This window comes from Notamacropus eugenii, chromosome 2, assembly GCF_028372415.1.
Source record: "Notamacropus eugenii isolate mMacEug1 chromosome 2, mMacEug1.pri_v2, whole genome shotgun sequence".
NCBI lineage: Eukaryota > Metazoa > Chordata > Mammalia > Diprotodontia > Macropodidae > Notamacropus > Notamacropus eugenii.
The window spans coordinates 387,547,458-387,567,916 of record NC_092873.1 but is presented as its reverse complement, the minus strand read 5'-3'; the positions used below and the strand labels follow the sequence as shown (position 1 = coordinate 387,567,916).

The window sequence follows — 20,459 nt, the reverse complement described above, 5'->3', positions numbered from 1 at the left end:
CAAATTCTCCCTCTTAGGAGAAGAGTGCATTAGCATGAAATAGTCAATGATCCTCAGGATATGAAGGGCATAGCACTTCTTATGTAAAGTCAAATGCTCAATCTGTGCTGCCAAAGTGCAAGACTGTGGCATGGTTCCAAAGGGTATATGACAATTTAATCAGAGAATGGCAAGATGGGTTTCATCCTGACAACATCCAATAATGGACTTGTTTCCAACAGCTACTTCACATGCCTCACCCATGATTTTTCAACACATATCCCTCTTCCCACCTCCTCCCATCATATTCTCTCATCCCACTGGTATCCCCTGGGCACATCAGGCCCTCGGGGCAATATATAATGCCTATATTTTGCAATATACATTAATATGATACTATATATAATATATACATATATATTATATTGCAATATATAACCTAACCACAATCCAGGCACCTGCAGCAGTTGGGTAGGTAAAATTCTTTACCTCAGGATGCCCACAACCTGACCTGCCCCTTTTTCCCTCATCACCTCATGATTGCAACAATTATTGGGTTCGGCACTCTAGGTCATGTCTGAGAAGATTCTTGCTGTTGTTGCTCATTTATGTCAGACTCTTTGTGACCCAATTTGAGGTTTTCTTAGCAAAGATACTGGAGTGGTTTGTCATTTCCTTTTCCAGTTCATTTGACAGATGAGGAAACTGATGCAAACAGGGTTAAGTGACTTGTCCAGGGTCACATAGGTAGTAAGTATCTGAGGCCACATTTGAACTCAGATCTCTCTGACTCCAGTTCTGGTGCTCTACCCATTGTGCTACCTAGCTGCCCCCAAAATCCTTGACTTCAGGCTTTTATTTTTTGGTGAGACAGAGTAGGTCCCATAGGATGAGCAGATAATGGTTTGGTTATGAGCTGTACTGCAGATCTCATTACATTATCTTTTCTCTAAAACCCACCCCTCTTAATGGATTTTTCTATTCTGAAAAGGATAATACTATCATTCCAGCCACTCAGGCTCACAAATTTGCTGTTATCTACAACTCTTCACTCTCCCCTTCCCCAACAGTGACATATCCAATCAGATCCCAAGTTCAGGACTTCATCATCTCTCTCCTAATTGATCTTCCTGCCTCGGGTCTCTTGAGTTGCCAATGAAATCATAGTCTTACCCTGATATTAGATGTTCTGCTAAGCACTGTGAATACAAGAAAAAGCAAAAATAGTCCCTGATCTCCAGGAGTTCACATTGTAACAGAGACGTAAATGATTAGGGACATAGAGAATATAGACAGAAGGTGATCTCAGAGGGGAAGACACTAGCAGCAGGGCAGATAGAAAAAGATGGTAACTGCATCTTGAAGGAAGCCAGAGAAATCAAGAGGAAGAGGTGAGGAAACACAGTACTCTAGGCACCAAAAGGGATTCCTAAAGTGAAAGTCTGACCACATCTCTCTCTTACTTAATAAATTCCAATTCACTCCCTATTGACTCTAGGATCAAATATCATTTCATCTTTATTTCACCCTTTTAAATTTCTATTTTGTGTAAGTTTTAAATGCACATAGTTTTTAGTATAGAAGTATATAACATACAAATAAGTAAATATTTACATGCTGGAGATGCATGATAAAAAATATAGCTCTATCTACATATCTATCTATAGATCTATCTATCTACACACACAATTACATATATAGGTATGTATATTCTCTGATAAGGTTATGATCAAAATGTTCTGGAGACCACTGAGCTAGATAAAATTGCTGGATCTTTGGATGTATTTATTCTGAACACTGGCATGTTTCCAGGTTCCAGCCAGCCTGTACAAAGAAGTAAGCAAACAGCATGTCTCAGCATCGCAGGAGAGGAAGGATTTTAATCAAAGGGTTACATGTTCTTCCTAGGGAATCTGGAAGCGAGCTGAAGTCACAGTGGTTTTAGATCCAGGAGTTAGGAAGAAAATGGCATCAGAGATACAGAAAAGATTAATTAGGCAATACCTTCAGGACAGACAATGACCTCTGATATGGCTCCAAATAACTTTTAGTTCCTTCAAACAATCAAACCCACCCTCAATGGACAAAGATCAGTTACCATTAAGGGTATCAAAAAAATCTCTACTGCAGGTCCAGGAGACAAGTTCCATAGACTTGCTTCAGAAAGGATTTGAGCAATGGAAGAACCGTTCAATTAAGTGTATAACTTTCCAAGGTGACTCCTTTGAACAATGGATGGACAATATTCTTTTCTGTGTGTAAATACCAGGATGATTACTTTTTAAAATTCATCCTATATAATTTTATATACTCTGTGGGATCATCCCTATTGATATACAGTGGATATATCCATATTCATCATGCATAATTTTCTGAATACATATTTTTATAATCTTGATTAGTCATTTGACAAGACTCCTTGAAGTATTATAGGTATTCAATATATGTATGTATATAGACACATAAATACATGTGTGCATGTATAATGCACACGTCTATATGTATATGCATGCATATATACACACATAAAAACATACACACACATTTCAGCTCTAAGAACCCATATCAATGAGGAATTTTGCAAGTCTTGGTAGGATAGAGATTCCAGCAGCCCCTGACTTCAAAAGTTGGTCGTGGCCAAGGGCATTAATACTAAAGACCACTATATAACGAAAGTCAGGAGCTCTAGGAATAGCAACGGGCTCAGCCACAGCACTGAAATGAACAATTCAGTGCCTTCAAAGCTAGTTTTCTCACCATATCCCCCTTCCCAAATCACCAAAGCATGTCGCCAACACGAGAAATGCAGCCAGAAATCTCAGGTCAAACTGTGAGTGAAGGAGAAAGCTGCCAGAACTAAAGGCTGCATTATGACAGATGGGCTCAAGTGCTCTAGAAGCTAAATATATCGGTGACTTCCTATAGACGGCCCAGGTGGCCAATGGAAACCTGAAAAAATGGGATCTGAAGCCTACTAAGTCTACGTCTAGCAGTGTATCCACTATGCCATGCTACCCTTTCATGTCTGTAACATGAAGCTGACCCTTGGATTGCTAGCTGTTTTTCTTATTTATGTAATGGGGGACTGGCTAGTGGTCCTCAGAGTATGTTTAGGGGGTCTCTGCCTGCTGCTACATATGTGGGAGGTTTGGTGAGCCTACTTCTGGAATCAGTGATATGTGATGGAGAGTCACCTCCAACCCTCATTCAGAGCATGCATGGATACTCTATAACTATTTCTTGTCCTTTTAATTCATAGTGAAAAAAAAGCCTTTTCATTGGCTACTAATCCAGAACTAAGAGTACATACAAAAAGTTCCAGTGGAGAAACTAGACCATTCTTTTCCCTGGCAGTGAGCAAGGAAGGATTGCCGCAAACCTTGGGCAGGTACAGCTATTTTGGTTGTTTTTATCTCTGCCTTTAACCTTCCTCTTCCCTGAATAGAAGTACTATCAGATTATAATGAACAAAAATCAAAATAAGAATTGTTCATCACCAGCACACTTTAAAAAAATGCATTTGTGATTTTATTGATTTAGGAAGATCTCCATGAGGAATTTCCTCTAATAATTCAACTTACAGTCTTAGGGAATTATGTGGGGGCATTGAATGTCTGAGTCTTCTGGGATTAACATGTGGCCATAAAGACATGGTGCCTTCGTTTCTTCATTGCCTTGCCTTTGTTCATTCTTGCTCTCAGGTGAATGAATATCAAGACAGAGCAGACCAAACCTCTACCCTGTGAGCTCTGCAAAGGTGGAGGAACCACCAGAGATGCAGTGGTAAGAGTGGATGGCAAAGATTGCCATAGCCATAGTGCCTGCACCTAGCACTGGATTAACTCGATAGCCACACATTGTGATCAAGAGTTGTGCAATACCAGGAATCAACATTTTGCTAGAACATATTTTTATTAGCAACCCCTCTAGGGCCTTTCTCCCTAGAGATTGAAATAGTAGAGGCTACAGCATGCCCTAGTTCAGAGGAGGTGCTTCTGTATTTTGGTTCTTGTTATTGTATGTTCATCCTTCGTTGCCCAAGAAGACCATGCCATCAGAGAAATGATGACATGACTTGCACTTGACCTTGTTTTAAGTGAGGGAGGGCTGTGCAGGTCACCAGTCTCACTTCTCTCCAGAGTCATCTGAATTCAGTGACCAGATATTCATCTGGTTCTTATTATAGCTTTTCAGTAAATATACCTTTGAAAAAGTATTCAATATTAATTACTTATCAATGATACCAAGGAGATATCAAGGGATTAAATTACACTGGAGAAATAATAATTGGCACTGGCAAATGATATTGGGGACAAGGATCACTTATGATTGATATTAAGAAGAATATACTGAAATAGGAGTTGGAGATGATAACTTAGAAGAACCCCAAAGCTGTACAGGTGCACCCCCTAGAAGCTTAAAGGGGTAATTTAGCCAGCTATGCTCTGGGAACTCAACTTGCTAGTGTGAGTGTGGGTTGAGAGACTATGTCCAGAGTCTTGCTATATGTTTGCTATTTGTATCTCCCCACTGGATTATAAAATCTTTGAAGGCACATAATTGAACAACACACAAAGACTCAAAGAATTAGCATGTCTGTTTTTATCTGTCCTCTTCCCTGAATGGAAATGCTATCAGACTTTATGGAGCAGAAATTAAGACAAGGCTTTTTCATCATGAGAGGGAGTCACATAGCTCAAAAAAAAAGAAACTGGATCTGTGATTTTATTGGTTTAGGAAGATCTCAGTTGGCACAATAATAATTACTAATAGTCTTAAAGAATTACTTGGGGGCACTGAAAGTTTAAATGACTTGCCCGGTATCTCACAACCAAGACTTATCAAAGGTGGGACTTGAACTTAATTCCCTATCCATTAATTACTGCCTACTGTTGGTTGGTTGTTGCCCTTGGTTCTGGAAGAGGACCAAAATGACATCACCATGATAAAGTGAAGTTTCCATGTGCATGACTGTGGCTGATCAGATAAGAACTCCTAGCAGCTACATATTCTTATTTTTAACATAGGCTGGGCCTGTATTAAGTGGTTAATGTTATCTGATTTCATCAAGGTCCATGCCATCCCAGTAGATATGAACAAATAGCTCCATGAATGATGAATGAGATAATGCCACACAAGGGGACTGATGTCAAAGTGTACAAGTCATTTTTTTAGGGATTCTTGGAAGAAACTTTTGGAAAGAAATTTGAGGAAGGACAAGATTACCATAAATTTAAAAAGAGAGGTTGTAGGAAAAGCACACTATCATTTTTAGAATTCATAACTCCTATACAAATGAATTTCATGACCTCATATCAAATCATTTTTTTAAAAAAACTTTTGATAAATTCACCATTATTTACTAAAGTCCTACTCTTATTGGGGTGTGGATCCTAAGTGATATTAGGTTTTCAAACATTTGGCCAGTAGAGTACAGGCCCCAGAAGCTCTTGTAACCTTAAAAGGTTTTGTGTACATGCAAAGTATTGACCACCAGGTGATGATTTTTTTATGGTTACATTTACTCACTGAACCCACCTCCCTTTCACATAATTTGATTATGGTCTGAAGTGACCAACATTCAATTTTCCATCTCAGTGTCTTAACACAGGCTGTTTCTTACACCCACAATGCCCTCTGTCCTCATCTCTGCATCATAGAATCCCTCTTCTCCATTCAAAGATCAGCTCCAGCCCTGTCTCCTCCATGATGCCTTTTCTGAGCTCCCTACCCTCATCTATAGGGAGCTAGGTAGCAAAGGGAATAGAATAACTGACCTGAAATCGGGAAGACCTAAGTTAAAATCCAGCCCAAAACACTAATTACATCACTCTGTGTGAGACACTTAACATCTGTCTGTCTTAGCATCCTCATCTATAATATGGGGATAATAATTGTATATACCTCCCAGGGTTGTGAGAATAAAATGAGATGGTATTTTCAAAATTCACTGCAAACCTTAACAACTATATCAATGCTTATTAATATTATAATTATATCTCTTTCAGGACTTACTTGGCATTACTTTGTATATACAGTTCATTTGCTTATATGAGTACATATCATTATGTCAATGGAATTTAAGGTTCCTGAGGACAGGACCTATTTTGTTTTTGTGCCCAGAGCAATGTTTGATACAGAATAGGTGTTTAATTAGTTCTCAATGATTGCTGTATTTACTTCAGTGTGAAATGGATGTGAGCCACTTCTGTACAGAGGGAATACCCAGTATCAACCAACAAGCTTTTATTAAGCATCAATAAAACCAAAGATCACTTGAAGTACTAAAGCATAATGTCACCATGTTTCTTTTTTTTAACTCTCAGAAACTAAAGACATTAATTCATTATTTTTCAGAGCCATCATGCTGACTTAATCCCCTCACTTCATGCTCTCTCAGCAGATTACAAGGCACAGGAGACAACTGCCTTTATGTGGCTCTAAGATCAAGAGTCATCTCTTTAGAACTGAATTCAAGTGCACTAATCCATGAGAACTTCAGATTGTAAAAGATCAGAGGCCTTTCTACCACTTTACCACTAACCTGACAAAAGGAATTCTATCTTTTAGCAAACTATTTTAGCAAAATGTCTCTAACTTTTTTCTGCACCAGTTAGCCAACTTTCCAAGTAGGAACAATTAGATGGAGTCTGTCAATATGAAAATGAAAGCTTTCCTTTGGATTTTCCCATTGACTTGCTCTGTGACTTTCTCTAAGTCACTGACCATGGATGTCTTCTCTCTCCTTCTTGCCCCTGACTTCCAAATATCATAACCAAGCTTATCCTTTGCCTGGCTCTCAAGTATAGATTCACTGATTTCAATTCAACAAATGTTATTTAAGCATTTTCTATCCTTAAAGCATTAGGTTGTCCTCCCCCTCCCCAAAACTTCCAATTTCTAGGAAGAATTCTGCCATTCTCCAGACTTCCCAGTTTGTAACCTGGCATTATCCTTGACTCCTCAATCTTCATCCCTCCACATATCCAGTCAGCTGACAAATTTTTCTATTTCTACCTTTTTAATACATCTTACGTCTGTCTCCTTCTCACTACTAACACAGTCACCACCTTACCACAGAGCCTCATCATCTTTCTCTTAGACTATTGCCATGACCTCCTCATTGGTCTCCATGTCTCAAAGCTTTTCCTTCTCCTGCTTATCCATTATAAATCAACCACACCATTTTCCTTAAGCACACATGACTTTTCTACTCAATCAATCCAGTGGCCTCATCTTGCCTTTAGAAGAAAAGACAAATTCCTGTGTTTGGCTGATCCCAACCTATCTTTCCAGCCCAATCAGCCTAATTATATATTATATATACATATTATATTATATTATATATATAATTATGCATGATTTTCTCACACTCTATTAGGGTTTAGTCAAACTAATGTTCTTGCTACTTTTCTCAAAATATATGCCATCTCCCACCCCCATGTCTTTGCAGTGATTGCTCCTGTGCCTAGAATGTGCTCTCTCCTAAACTTCTTCACAGAATCCTTCAAGACTTGGCTGAAAGTTTTTAAAGATTAGGAACCCAAGGGATGATGTCACAACACTTTCATCAAGAATAAAGTAAATTTATAGATTTAGAAATGGAAGAGACTTCAAAGGTCATCTGGTTCAAACTTTTGATTTTATAGATGAGGCAACTGAATCCCACAGAAATGCCTTGCCCAAGGTTACACAAGAAGTCAGGCAGCAAGGCAGCCACAGTGGATTAGAGTGCCCGGCCTGGAGTCAGGAAAACTCATTTTCCTGAGTTCAAATCTGACTTTAGACATTTACTAGCTGTGTGTCCCTGGGCAAGTCACTTAACCCTGTTTGCCTCAGTTTCCTCATCTGAAACGAGTGAATAACAACACACAAGGAGTGTGTGGGAGGACTAGAACTTGAGGTCAGATTCTCAGACCCCAACCCTGTTGAGGTTTCCATTGTACCATGCTATCACCCTAAGTACTGACTTGAACATGACCCTAGCTATATAGAAGAGCTAATATAACAGAGACGGCCCTCTCGAAACTGCAACTTAAGGGGGACAACCCTTTTATTTTTCTGATTTCATTAATAAACAGAACTCCTAACAAGAAAATTCCCTCTACCATGAAGATCAGCCTGTGCTCTGCAATTTACTGTCTTAGACACTTGCCTCAGGCCATGGTATCAAGTTCAATTGAAACAGGGCCCATTAAAGCATACAGAAGCATCCCTATGGGTCACATATTGACTTAGAAAACCGTATATGAATATTAGCAATATTCTGTTGGATTTTTATTTATTTTGTTAAATATTTTCCAATTACATTTTAATCTTGTTCAGGCTGTACTGCAGGCAGCAATGCAGCTAGTGCGCCTCATGTTTGACCCCTCCAGCCTGGGTCATTGAAAAAATTAAGTGAGTTGCCCAGAAATCCCATAGCCAATATTGGTCAGTCATATCAGAACCCAGTTTTACTGACTCTTAGACCAGTTCTTTATCCATCTCTTAGCACAGTGTTTCTAAGGCTTAGCTCAGGGCCTGGCACATAATTGGCACTCAATAAATGCTTATTGCATTATATGAATGTTTTTGTCCATTATCTCCCTCTTAAGGGATGCAAAGATTTGAATAATAAACAGTGTATACAAATATGGGGTTATGGATCCAGAAAAGAAAGAACTGCTTTCTTTTGTCTGATCTGGTTCCAGGACATTCATTCACATGATTGTTGGAGCTTACCTGAAAGCACAATACCTGCTCAAAGATGTTTAGTTCCAGTTCAGATACTCCTGGATATCTCTAGACATCTTAAACCTACACCCCAGAGCTAGGCTGGATCTCTGACCCACCTCTCACCTAGAACCTAGATTTGGTTCTAGGGGGTCTAGGAAGCAGTCTCTAAATGAGGAGGATCAGATGATGTACAGGCAGCATGGTGCAACGAAAAGAATTTTGAACTTGGAGGCATAGGAACTGTGTATAAACTGTGGCTTTTACTTACTTTGTGATTTTGGGAAAGTCACTTAATGACTGTAGGCCTCAGTTTAAAATGACTTTAAAATTCTTAAAATGAGGGAGTTGGATTGGATGATCTTTAAATTTCCCTCTAGCTTTTAAATCTATCATTCTATTTACAAAGGCAGGTTGATTTGATGCTAAGAGCTGGTATTTCACAGATACTGCTCCTTCCAATAATCTTTTGAGATAATAGGCATTATTCCCATTTTATATATGATGAAACTAAGATTCAGTGAGATCAAGTCATTCACCCACGGTCAGAGGGGAGAATCATGGTCTCCCCTGATTCCAAATTCTGTGTTCTTTCTATATGTTGTATGATCCTGCTGAGGTACAGACAGGCCATACACCTGATATATCATGATGACAAATCTTTTTCAGCTCAACAGCAGTGACTTTTGAGCTTGAATGTCTGGGGGTAGGAAAGGAATTTGGAAAGCTAACTGGTGACCTTTACCCAGGCAACAACCCAATGTTCCCACACAAGAGTGGGAGGCCAGAACAATTTCAACCTTGCAAACAGATCCTGCCAGGCCTACCCAAAAGTGCTGGCACACTTCATAGAGACCATATTGGACAGAGACAATCAGCATTTTCCCTATCCCATGCTTCAGCACTCTCTCCATAAAGTTGGCATATGGTTTAATTATTGTTTCCAAGCAAAGGATTCCCAGACCTATATACTCAGTTCATCTCGTTCTTTTAAGCTCAAGTCCCATATTACTGTCTATGGGATACGTCATACTGGATGTCCTCTAGGTGTCTCATTTTCTTTCCCTTCACAAACCTTAGAGTCCTATATAAATGTTAGTTATGAAGTACCAACTTCTGTACCAAGGTTTTCTGGATCTCCCCAGCTATCAGTGCCCTTCCCCCTCCCTCCACATCACTTTGTGTCTATTTTAGATAAACTTTCCTTGACATAATGTAAAGTCCTTAAGATAGGAATTATTTTGTGTCCTCAGCACTATGCCTGGCACATGAGAAATGCTTAATAAATGCTGTGCATTGATGATATGGTCCAAATTTTGGTGTGAAAATCCTCTCTATGTGTGAAAATCCTCTCTATTCTGCACGTGCATTCTTGACTCCTTTTGTTTTTTGTTGTCTGACCCCAAAACGATAATAATAATAAGGAGAAGAAGTGACATTAATATGGCACTTGAAGATTTACAAAGCATTTTGCATACATTATTTTATTTCATCCTCACAACAATCCTGTTAGGAAGTGCTACTCTAATTCCCATTTTACAGATGAGGAGAAAGCAGCTCAAAAAGACTAGCAACATGCCTAGGGCCAAATAGCTATATTAAAAGAGAAGATTTGAACTTGGATCTTCCCAATTCAAAATCTAGCCCTTAAATCACTAAAAATCCTGTTCCCTCAAAACTTACTTGCTAAGAAATCTCAGATCACTAGGTTATTGCCAGATGTGAGAGGACAAAATCCAATCCCTCCAAAGTAGGCACTTTTTGATTGATCGGTGAGCTATTCTATCATCTTTACCTACTCTAATATAAAATGGCCATCAGGGGCAGCAGGGTGAGAGATGTAAAACTATTTCACCCCATGGGGCAAGATATTCAAGCACAGGTCCCACAGTATACAATTCTTTCCTCCACTCCAATGTCTAGATTCTTCCAAACTGCCCACTAGGCAGGGTACAAATACATAGCAACAGGGCTAGAACAGACCAGACCAGCCTCCAAGCTGCAGAGGGAAACAGATGAGCCCCAGGAATTGTAAAGGTTCATACACCAAGGTCCTGTATCTCAGCAATCCCTAGATAAGTCATCATATAGTCACTGTGGAGACAAGGTGAGTTTAAATGAGGCTTCTTGCCATGATGTTCACAGAGAAATCATGACCTTAACTGTGGTTAAAGGAAACAGCTGGAACTCACTGGAAGAGCCCAGTAAACCCATTTCCAGTAGTTCCCTAGACCCCTTAATTACTGAAGAGGTGTTGCCTCAGTCAAAGTGAGACCTGTTAAAGCCCTTAGATTAAAGAGGCCAAGGTCTCCCATTGCAAACCATCTCCAGTTGTCCTGATCTACATCTGGTCACTGAACCCAGATGGCTCCAGAGGAGAAAGTGAGGCTGGTGACTTTACACAGCTTTCCTCACTTACATCCAATTCACTTGCATGTCATGACATCACCTCCCTGATGTCATGGTCCTCTTTGAGAACAAAGGACAAACATACAGCAGACCCTGAGGGAACAGGTGGCATGTCATAAATGGCCACAGCACTCTGAATTTGCCTCTGAGAGTCAAGGAAAGAAATGGACAAAACCAGAGTAGAGGTTTTATCTGCTTCAACAAGCATAGATTATTTTTCCTTTTCTTATCTTTACAGATAGGGGTTCACTCCCTCTAATTGTTTATTCTTAATTATCCCTTTAATTTTCTGTTTCCATTGGTGATTGCAGCACACTCTCATTTAGCCAGGATTAAAAACTCAAGGTGCTCTTTGTTTGCCTCTCTCTCACCTCACGTCTATGTTTTTATTTTCCTCCCCTTTCTACTTCTCATACTTATCTCCTTCTTTCTATTCCCACTGCAACTAGCTTTCTTCTGGCCCTCATCTTCTCTTACCTAAATTATTGTAATAAACACTTAAATGGCCTTTCTGCCTCCCGGTAATGCTTTCTCTAATTTTGCCCTTCATACAGTTGCCTAAATAATCTTCCTAATGCAATACTTTAATGTAGCTGCTCTATTAAAATTTTTAATGACTCCTATCACCTACCAAGTATAAGCTAACATTTAAGATCCTCCGCAGTCTTACTCTCAGCTATCCTTCTATCCGTAGCTCCATGCTATTCCCCTTCATGTGTTCCGTATTGTAGCCAACTGTCTTATCCTCCATTCTCATTCTAACCACTTTGTACAAACCTGTTCTCCCCTTTCTATTCCTCCACGTCCTTTTCTTCCTTCAAGGCCCAATTCGGATGTCATGTCTTCCATTATTCCTTCACTTACCTTCCAAGGTGAAGTTAACTTCTTCCTCGCCTGACACTCTCCCCTTGCCCACATCTCAAACTCCTTTATATGATACTTATCTGTGTGCATTTCTTTTTTCTCCTTATTAGATCAAAAGCTCCCTGAGGGCACAGTCCTATCAACAGTTCCTGACACATAATACAGTTGTCTCTTCCTCATCTTGGGGTTAGGGACACAGCATCGCCATCACTGGAAAATTTGTGTAAAAATTTTTGGCCCTCCCTTCATACCAGAGAAGAAGTCTGAATTTTTTTTTTCTTTTTCTTTTATGGCATGTTTGCAGCACTAAATTATAAAATTTGATTTTATATTATAAAATCCTATACATATATGTTTTATGCATTTCTGTATTTCTAACCTTTTTCTGTGTCATCTAGTGGCCTTTGTGTGTCATCTGTGGCTTCCACAAAACTGCCCCCAAACTCCCATTTAATTTCTTATGCTGACCTAATGTTAAGTATTTGTTGAATCATAGAATTTGTTATGAGAGTTCTGTTTTTTCTTGTTTTCTTTTCCAGGAGGGGAAAAGTAAAAGGGAAAGAAATTAAATGCTTGCTAATTGAAAAAAATAAAATTTAATTTAAAAAACAATTTCATCTCATAAAATGTTGGGTATTTACCAGTGTACTTTACTGTGTTAACTCATATTACAGTTATAATGTGTGTGTGTGTGAGAGAGAGAGAGGAGGGAGGAGTGATGGGGAGAAAAAGACAGACAGACAGACAGAGAAACAGAGACAGAGAGACACAGAGAGACAGAGAGACAGAGCAGAGAGGAGAGAGAGAGACAGTGATGGCGGGGGAGGAGAGAGTGAGAGAGAGACAAATATTTCTTGAAAAACTGAACTGGAATTTGAATCAGAGGATGATCCTGGCTCAGTGTAGGCAAAAGGAGCAAATGCACTAAACAGAGGAGACCTCCTTTAATCTGTTGCCTTTGGGGAGGTGCCTCTGGAGGAGAAAGATGGAGAAGACACTTGACGGAGGTCTTAGCTAGATGGGTAATACCATTGTGAAGGCCATCACCAGAAAGCAGCCTTTGCAACTGTATTCAAGTTTTCTGGATAGGACCAGGAGATAGGACAGGAGGGTTTTTTGTGTTTGTTTTTTCCATTCAGTGAGCATTTAAGTGCTTAGTGTGAATAAGGTACCATACTTAGTCCTGGGGATATCAAGACAAAAAAAAATTACTAAATCCCTGACCTCAGGGAGTTTATATTCTACTAGGGAGGAAATAGGATGTTCACAGATAAATTAATACAAGATATGGTCAAAGAAAGTACAACACAATTCAGATGGGGGGCAGGGGTTAGCAACTAAAGGGAATCAGGAAATGCCTTGTGAGGTGCTTCTAAATTGAGACCTGAAGGGAACTAGGAAATGTTTTCCAAGCACTGGAAGGAGTTGTGGGGAAGAGAGAGCTCCACAAAGACAAAAAGGAAGAAAATGGAATGTTGGGGAACAACAAGAAGGTCAGTTTGGCTGAAATGTAGTTGGCCTCTTACAAAGCAGAGTTATTGGTTAAACTTTCTGCAACTGGTCAATGTATTAGAGATTTCACATTGCCAGAGTGAGAGAAGCTAGTTATTAATGATGTCGATATTAGGATGTGAGTTTCTGTGGAGACAGAAAAGTCTTGGGGCAATGACAGTGGCAGGCTGGACAGCAGACCAACTAGAATTCTTTATCTTCCAACCAAGCCATTCACCTTAATAATGAAATGACCATACTAGCCTCACCAATTGTTTCACTAAGCTTCAGCCCAAGGATTAGTAAAGGCAGGACAAAGAGTTGAAATAGGAAAACCATCTGAGAGTAAGGAAATTAAGCCAGCCTTTCATTCTCTGCCTCCCATCTGATCCATCTACCCATGCTCACCTGACTGATGAAGCCTGTGGAGGAGCACTGCCTGACCCAAAGACTAAATTTCCTCTTTTTTCTCTTGCGCAGTTCCCGCTCTGTGCATGTCGCGATGAACACTGGGTCCTCATCAATCAGGGGTTCATGTAGCACCTGTCAACATGATGAAAAAAAGATAAATAGTAAAGAGATCTCTGGAAACATGTCCCCTAATGCAACAACCTCCACCACAGCCTCCCTGACATGAATACCTCTACTCAGATGCACTTGACTATCTTTGTTTTTTTACCTTATACTTTCTTTTCCCCCAATTATATGTAAAAACAATTTTTAACATTTGTTTTTAAAATTTTTGAGTTCCAAATTCTCTCCATCCCTCCTCTCCTTCACCTTCATTGAGAAGGCAAGCAATTTGATGTAGCTTATACATGTACAGTCATGCAAAATATATTTCCATATAAGTTATGTTGTAAAAGAAAACACAGACACCCCCAAAACAAAGAAGAAAAAAGAAAAAGAAAGTTAAAAAATTGCTTTGATCTGCACTCAGACTCCATCAGTTCTTTCTCTGGAGGTGGATAGCATTTTTCATCATAAGTCCTTTGGAACCGCCTTGGATCATTGCATTTCTGAGAATATCTAAGTCATTCACACCTAATCATTGTATGATATTACTGTTACTGTGTATACTCTTCTCCTGGTTCTGCTCACTTCACTTTTGTATCAGTTCATGTAAATCTTTCCAGGTTTTTCCAAAATCCATCTGCTCATCATTTCTTATATCACAATAGCGTTCTATCACAATCATATACCACAGCTTGTTCAGTCATTTCCCAGTTCATGGATTTCCTCAATTTCTGCTATAAATATTTTTGTAAATATAAATCCTTTCCCTTTTTGTTTTAATCTCTTTGGAATACAGACTTAGTAGTGGTCAAAGGCATGATTTTCTAGCCCTTAGGGCATAGTTCCAAATTGTTCTCCAGAATGGTTGAATCAATTCACAACTCCACTAATAGCACATTAGTGTCTCAATTTGCCCACATCCTCTCCAACATTTATCATTTTCCCTTTCTGTTACATTAAACAATCTGATAAATATGAGGAGGTACCTCAAAGTTGTTTGAGTTTGCATTTCTCTAATCAACAGTGATTTTTACATAACAAAAGACAGCTTTGATTTCTTTAAAAACTATGTTTATACCCTCTGCTCATTTATCAAGTGGATGACATATTGGGGGATGACTAGTATTCTCATAAATTTTATTGAGTTCTCTATATATCTGAGAAAGGAGACCTTCATCAAAAAAAACCTACAGTAAAAGTGTTCCCATAGTTATAATTACTGTGTATTTCCCTCCACCTTATTTTTCTCATTTATCCTTTTCTTTCTCTCCTTTTACCCTGTTCCTTCCCAAAAGTGCTTTGCTCTGACCTCTGCTTCCCCTGTCCACTCTCCCTTCTATCAGCCCCACCTCTTCTCCTCCTACTTCCCTGTAGGGCAGGATAGATTTCTACACCCAACTGAGCATGTATGGTATTCCTTCTTCAAGTCAATTCTAATAAAAGTAAGGTTCAAGAATTGTTGGCCACCTTCCCCCTCCATCTTTCTCTCCCTTGTAAAAACTCTTTCATACCACTTTTATGTGAGATTATTTACCCTTTTCCACATATCCCTTCCCCCTCCTCTCTGTTCATCCCTTTTTCTCACCCCTTTTAGATATGACCCTATCATGGTCAACTCACACCCATGACTTCTGTCTATGTATACTGCTTCTAACTTATCTAATAATGATAAAGTTCTTTGGAGTTACAAGTATCATCCTTCCCATGTAGGAATGTCAACAATTTAACCTTACTGAATCCCTTATGATTTCTCTTTCCTGTTAGCTTTTTTGTGCTTCACTTGAGTCTTGTACTTGAAAGTCAAATTTTCTACTCAGCTCTGGTCTTTTCATCAGAATTTCTTGAAAGTCTTCTATTTCATTAAATATCCGCTTTTCCCCCTGAAGGATTATACTCAGTTTTTGTGGGTTGGATGATCTCTTAAGATAGCCTCTTCTATTGCTGGAAAGCCCTGATTCTTAGAAAGTCCTTTCTTAGATTGAGCTCTTATCTATTTCCCTATAATTTTGATCTAGTTCTGCCCTCTGGAGTTGAATACAATCAATTTATTCCCTTATCATTAGGCCATACCACATACATGAAGGCAACTGTCAAGGTCTCCTCAAATCTTCACAGAATCAGAGTTTTAGAGTTGGAAAGAAATTTCAGGAACCTCTAGTCCAACTCACACTCAAAAAAGAATTCCTAATATAACATAATAGTAATAGCTAAAAAAGTATACAGTACTATATTATTTATAAGGCTACTTCTTAAAGCACAAATTATTTCATTTTTGGGAATACGATTGTGCTGTAAGAAATGACCAGCAGGATAGTTTCAGAAAAAACTCAGAAGACTTAGATGAACTCATGCAAAGTGAAGAGAGAACAAAGATAACACTGTACACAGTAACAGCTGTGGAGAACTTAGCTACTCTGATCAATACAATGATAATTCCAAAGGATTCATGATGACAAATGCTATCCACCTCCACAGAAAGAAGTGATGAACTTTGAATGAACTCTGAAAATATGGAAAGCATTTTTTCTTTCACTTTATCTTTTCTGCTTTCCCATCCCCCACATGACTAATATGGAAATATTGTTTGCATGACTTCACATACATAAGGGGATACCCTTGCTTGTCTGAAGTAGGCCATGAAGGGAGAGAATTTGGAATTCAATATAAAAAAGAATATTTTTTAGAAGGATGAGTAAATACAGATAGAGAGAAAGCTAGTCATTACCATACATAAAATATAAGAAATATGATGTAGATGATGTCGATTAAAGGAAACTGAAAAATGGGAAAAACAAAACAAATATCTCATTTTTTTCCCTAAAAACAATCCTGGAAAGCAGGTACATTATTATTATCCCTATTTTGTAAATGAAGAACTAAGGCAGACAGTGGTTAAGTCACTTGTTCAGGGTCACATAACTAATAAATATCTGAGGTTAAATTTTAATTCAAGTCTTCCTGACTTCAGATCCAATACTCTCTCCCCTTCGTCACCTAGTTGTCTTTACATGATAGGCATCTAGCCTCTGCTTGAAGAAGCCAAGAAGGGGAAACATTCTACTTCTCTCAGTAGATCATTCATTTTTGAACAACTCTATTAACTCAATTGTATGGATAGTTGGACAATTCTAACTTGATTGTTAACAAGTTTTTCTGGACTTCAAACATATATTTGCTTCTTTTCAACTGTATTGTTAATGTATTTTTGCATAATGGGAAGATCTTTCCTTTCCATTAATAGGCCCATGTGACTTGATTGAGTCACAGGAGCCTGAATCACACGAGTCTGTGGTGGGAGGAGTTTGCCGAATGGGTAGGGCAGGAAAGGTGGAGAAGAGCTGAGAGGAAGTTGGTCACAGAAGTTGGAGCTGAGGGAGAGAGAGGAAGCAGATAGCGAGCTGTGAGTGTTCGATTGTAGGAAGGCCTTAGCAGGGAGAAGGTTGGGGGTGGCAGTGCCCCCTGCATTGTTACTGTGTATAGATTTCTTTGTTGCTATGATGGATTTGGTTTTCTGGTGTTAGGATCTGGATTTCTGGTGTTTAAATAGATGTTTTGGTTCTGTCTTCCATGTGAAGAGTCTATTATATTTTGTGATTCAGAATTACGCTGGCATATTCATAGCCACGTAGGTGCTGTGGATATTGCATTGGTGCTACAACTTTCACCTGTTATTCCTGGGTCTGCCCTCTGAGGCCAAATCAAATAAGTATAATACCATTTCCCTGTGACAACCCTTCAAATACTTAAAGGCAGTGATCATGCCTTAACATCTCATTTCCTTTGAATTTTTTCAAAACTTCAAGCTCATTTCTCCCAGTTTCTTCAAATTGCCCCTCACATGGCATAGACTGGGAGATTTAGATACCTACATCCTGATCATCTAGCTTATATCTCTTTTTCTTTTCTTCAAAGGTATGAATGTTCTTCTATTTCATGCTCAATAACCTCAGTGTCCCCAACTATTTCCTTACTGTCCTCTGTAAGGGCTCTAATTGCTAAGACCTATCTATAAACATGGCATCCAGAAATAGGAACACTTTTAAACACACATGGTATAAATAGGAATTGCTTCTTATCACTTGAGTACTGTATTTCTACTAATGCTATCTAAGATTGCATTTCCTGACCACTCATTTGCCTATTCTGATGACTCATTGGGGCATGGAGGGGACCTGAGATCACAGGGGCTATGTATACTACCAGGGCAAAGCTCCAGCAGACCCTAGTAGAGCAAAGAGATTGAATGAGGTCCAGAACAACCTGGATATTTACCATACAAGGAACAATCTGAGTAACTAATCTCATTGGGTTAGAAGAAACTTATCACCAAAAGGCTGGCCATTAAGTGATTCATTTTTCCAAAAACAACACCTTATGAATAGTTATTTTATGCAGAGGAATAAAATAAGGTGGACCTTTTTGGGCACAGTCAACGTGAGGATTTTTTTTCCTTGACTATATTTATTTGAGGTATATATGTAGAGAAGAGGCGAGGCAAGGAGAGCATGGGTGAAATAGTGATAGTGATACAAAAAAAAAGATAAGACAACACCAATGAAATATTAAAATACATATGGAAGAGAGTAAAAGGACATTTGAAGGAGATATGAATAAGCCGGTCAGTTTTGCTATTTTCAGGTGGTAGTGAAGTGAATAAAATGCCAGGCCTGGAGTCAGGAAAATCATCTTCCCTGTGTTCAAGTCTGGACTCAGACACTTAATAGCTGGGTGACCTTGGGCAAGGCACTTAACTCTGCCTGCCTCAGTTCCTCATGTTTAAAATGAGCTGGAGAAGGAAAGGGCAAACCACTCTGGAATCTCTGCCCAGAAATCCCCAAATGAAGTCACAACTGAAAAATGACTGAACAACAATTTGTTACTTTTATGTTAAATTTAATACGCACTTAAAAATACCATGTAATAGAAATTCACAGTTGCATATAAAACATTTTTGTTAATAATAACAATAGAGGTCAGGTACAAATTGTTATGTATTATATGCACATAACAGAATATATATTTTATGATTATTTTCTTCTTTATATATGCTCATTTGTAAAATTATTTTTTAAACATTTTGAAAGTGAAGGGAGTTACACTTCTGCAACCCAAAACAAATATTATATCTACACTGATTAAATAAAGGATTCTTTAAGTATTGAAGCTAAATCACATTAGTTTTATATTGAATTTTTTGAGTAGCTCCATCAACAATATTGGCTCCTTGTAGTTAGCTAAACCACGACAAGTCTTTTTTACATAAACAACTTTCAAGATAGGACCTTTTCATCCCATACTTGCAAAGACAAGAGAATAGCAAGTCCCGACACAGCCTGAAACTCACTTCTGCCTTCACATCCACTTCAGTCCCTCCTGACTCATAAACCATTTACAGCCTCGTTTGGAAACACTAAAGCCAAATGGACAAATTACACACAGAGAAATCTATTGGTTGGTAAGGGATAGAGGTAGGAGATGACAGGTTCTGGGAGCAAGCAAAAAATTTGAAAAAGAAAAAGAAAATATTATAATGCAGTTTGCTGCTAAGGCATTCTCTGTCCAATTATGCCTTCTACAGGAATGAATCATCTTCCTCCTTTGAGGCTACACTAAATGAACCTATTCACTCATCTTCAAAAAGAAAATGTACTTATAATCCATTTGCATTAAACATATAATCAGGCATGTATTTATATTTAATCCATGCTCCATCAAAGACTGGGAGTCAGCAAGAATTTCTGACCCATAATGATTTTTTCCTTTCTACAATCATTTAATGAATTTTTAATGGCTCATTACTAAAAGCAGTCACAGCTCAGTATGTTCCCACAGATTCTCCTAAAACTTTGAATGCCAGGAAGATCGCTTTCTTCCCATTATGGATTCAGATCCACCAACTTTTCCCTGTTGCTCTACTACTTATACACTGCGCACACATGGGTGGGATAAGTCGGAAGGTGGGGGGAATCAAACAACTTTAAAATTTTTTTTTTATTTCTGCCATATGAATCTTTCCATCCCCTACTTCCAATTTAGGAAGAGAAAAAGTCACGTATTTTTCCTTTTTTATATTTGAAGTGTTGTTGTATGGAAAGGGATTACATTTATTTTGCTTGGACTCAGAGGGCAGAACTAGCACTAATGGATATAACTTATATGGAGGCATATTTTATCACAACATAGGAGGTAACGTCCCAATAAAAATGCTCAGAAATGAACTGGGCAGCCTTGGATTCTATCCAGATTACTTAGAAGATTAGTTAGAATAAGGATTTGATGTTTGAAAGCCAAATGACATTTTAAAAATTGAAATTAAAAGAAAAAATTATTTAAACACTGTTCTTATCTCTTCAAGCTATCTTTAAAAAGGAACTGCTAGGGGAGGAATTAATAGTCCCTGCAGGATTCCTGACAGTCTACTGCTGGTCAGAAGCTATCGCCTAGGGCAATTTGTTCATATATATAACCCAAAAGGATGGAGAATT

General features: G+C 38.5%; 1 protein-coding gene across 1 annotated transcript in view; it reads right to left on the bottom strand.

Annotated features, from left to right (window-relative positions):
* The window catches only part of PGBD5 (piggyBac transposable element derived 5), a 172,370-nt gene that overhangs the window by 40,026 nt on the left and 111,885 nt on the right, over positions 1-20,459 (bottom strand). Inside the window, exon 3 of the mRNA XM_072647465.1 lies at positions 13,867-14,001. Within this exon, the coding sequence (XP_072503566.1) occupies positions 13,867-14,001 (135 nt within the window). The remainder of the gene's footprint in view (positions 1-13,866; positions 14,002-20,459) is intronic.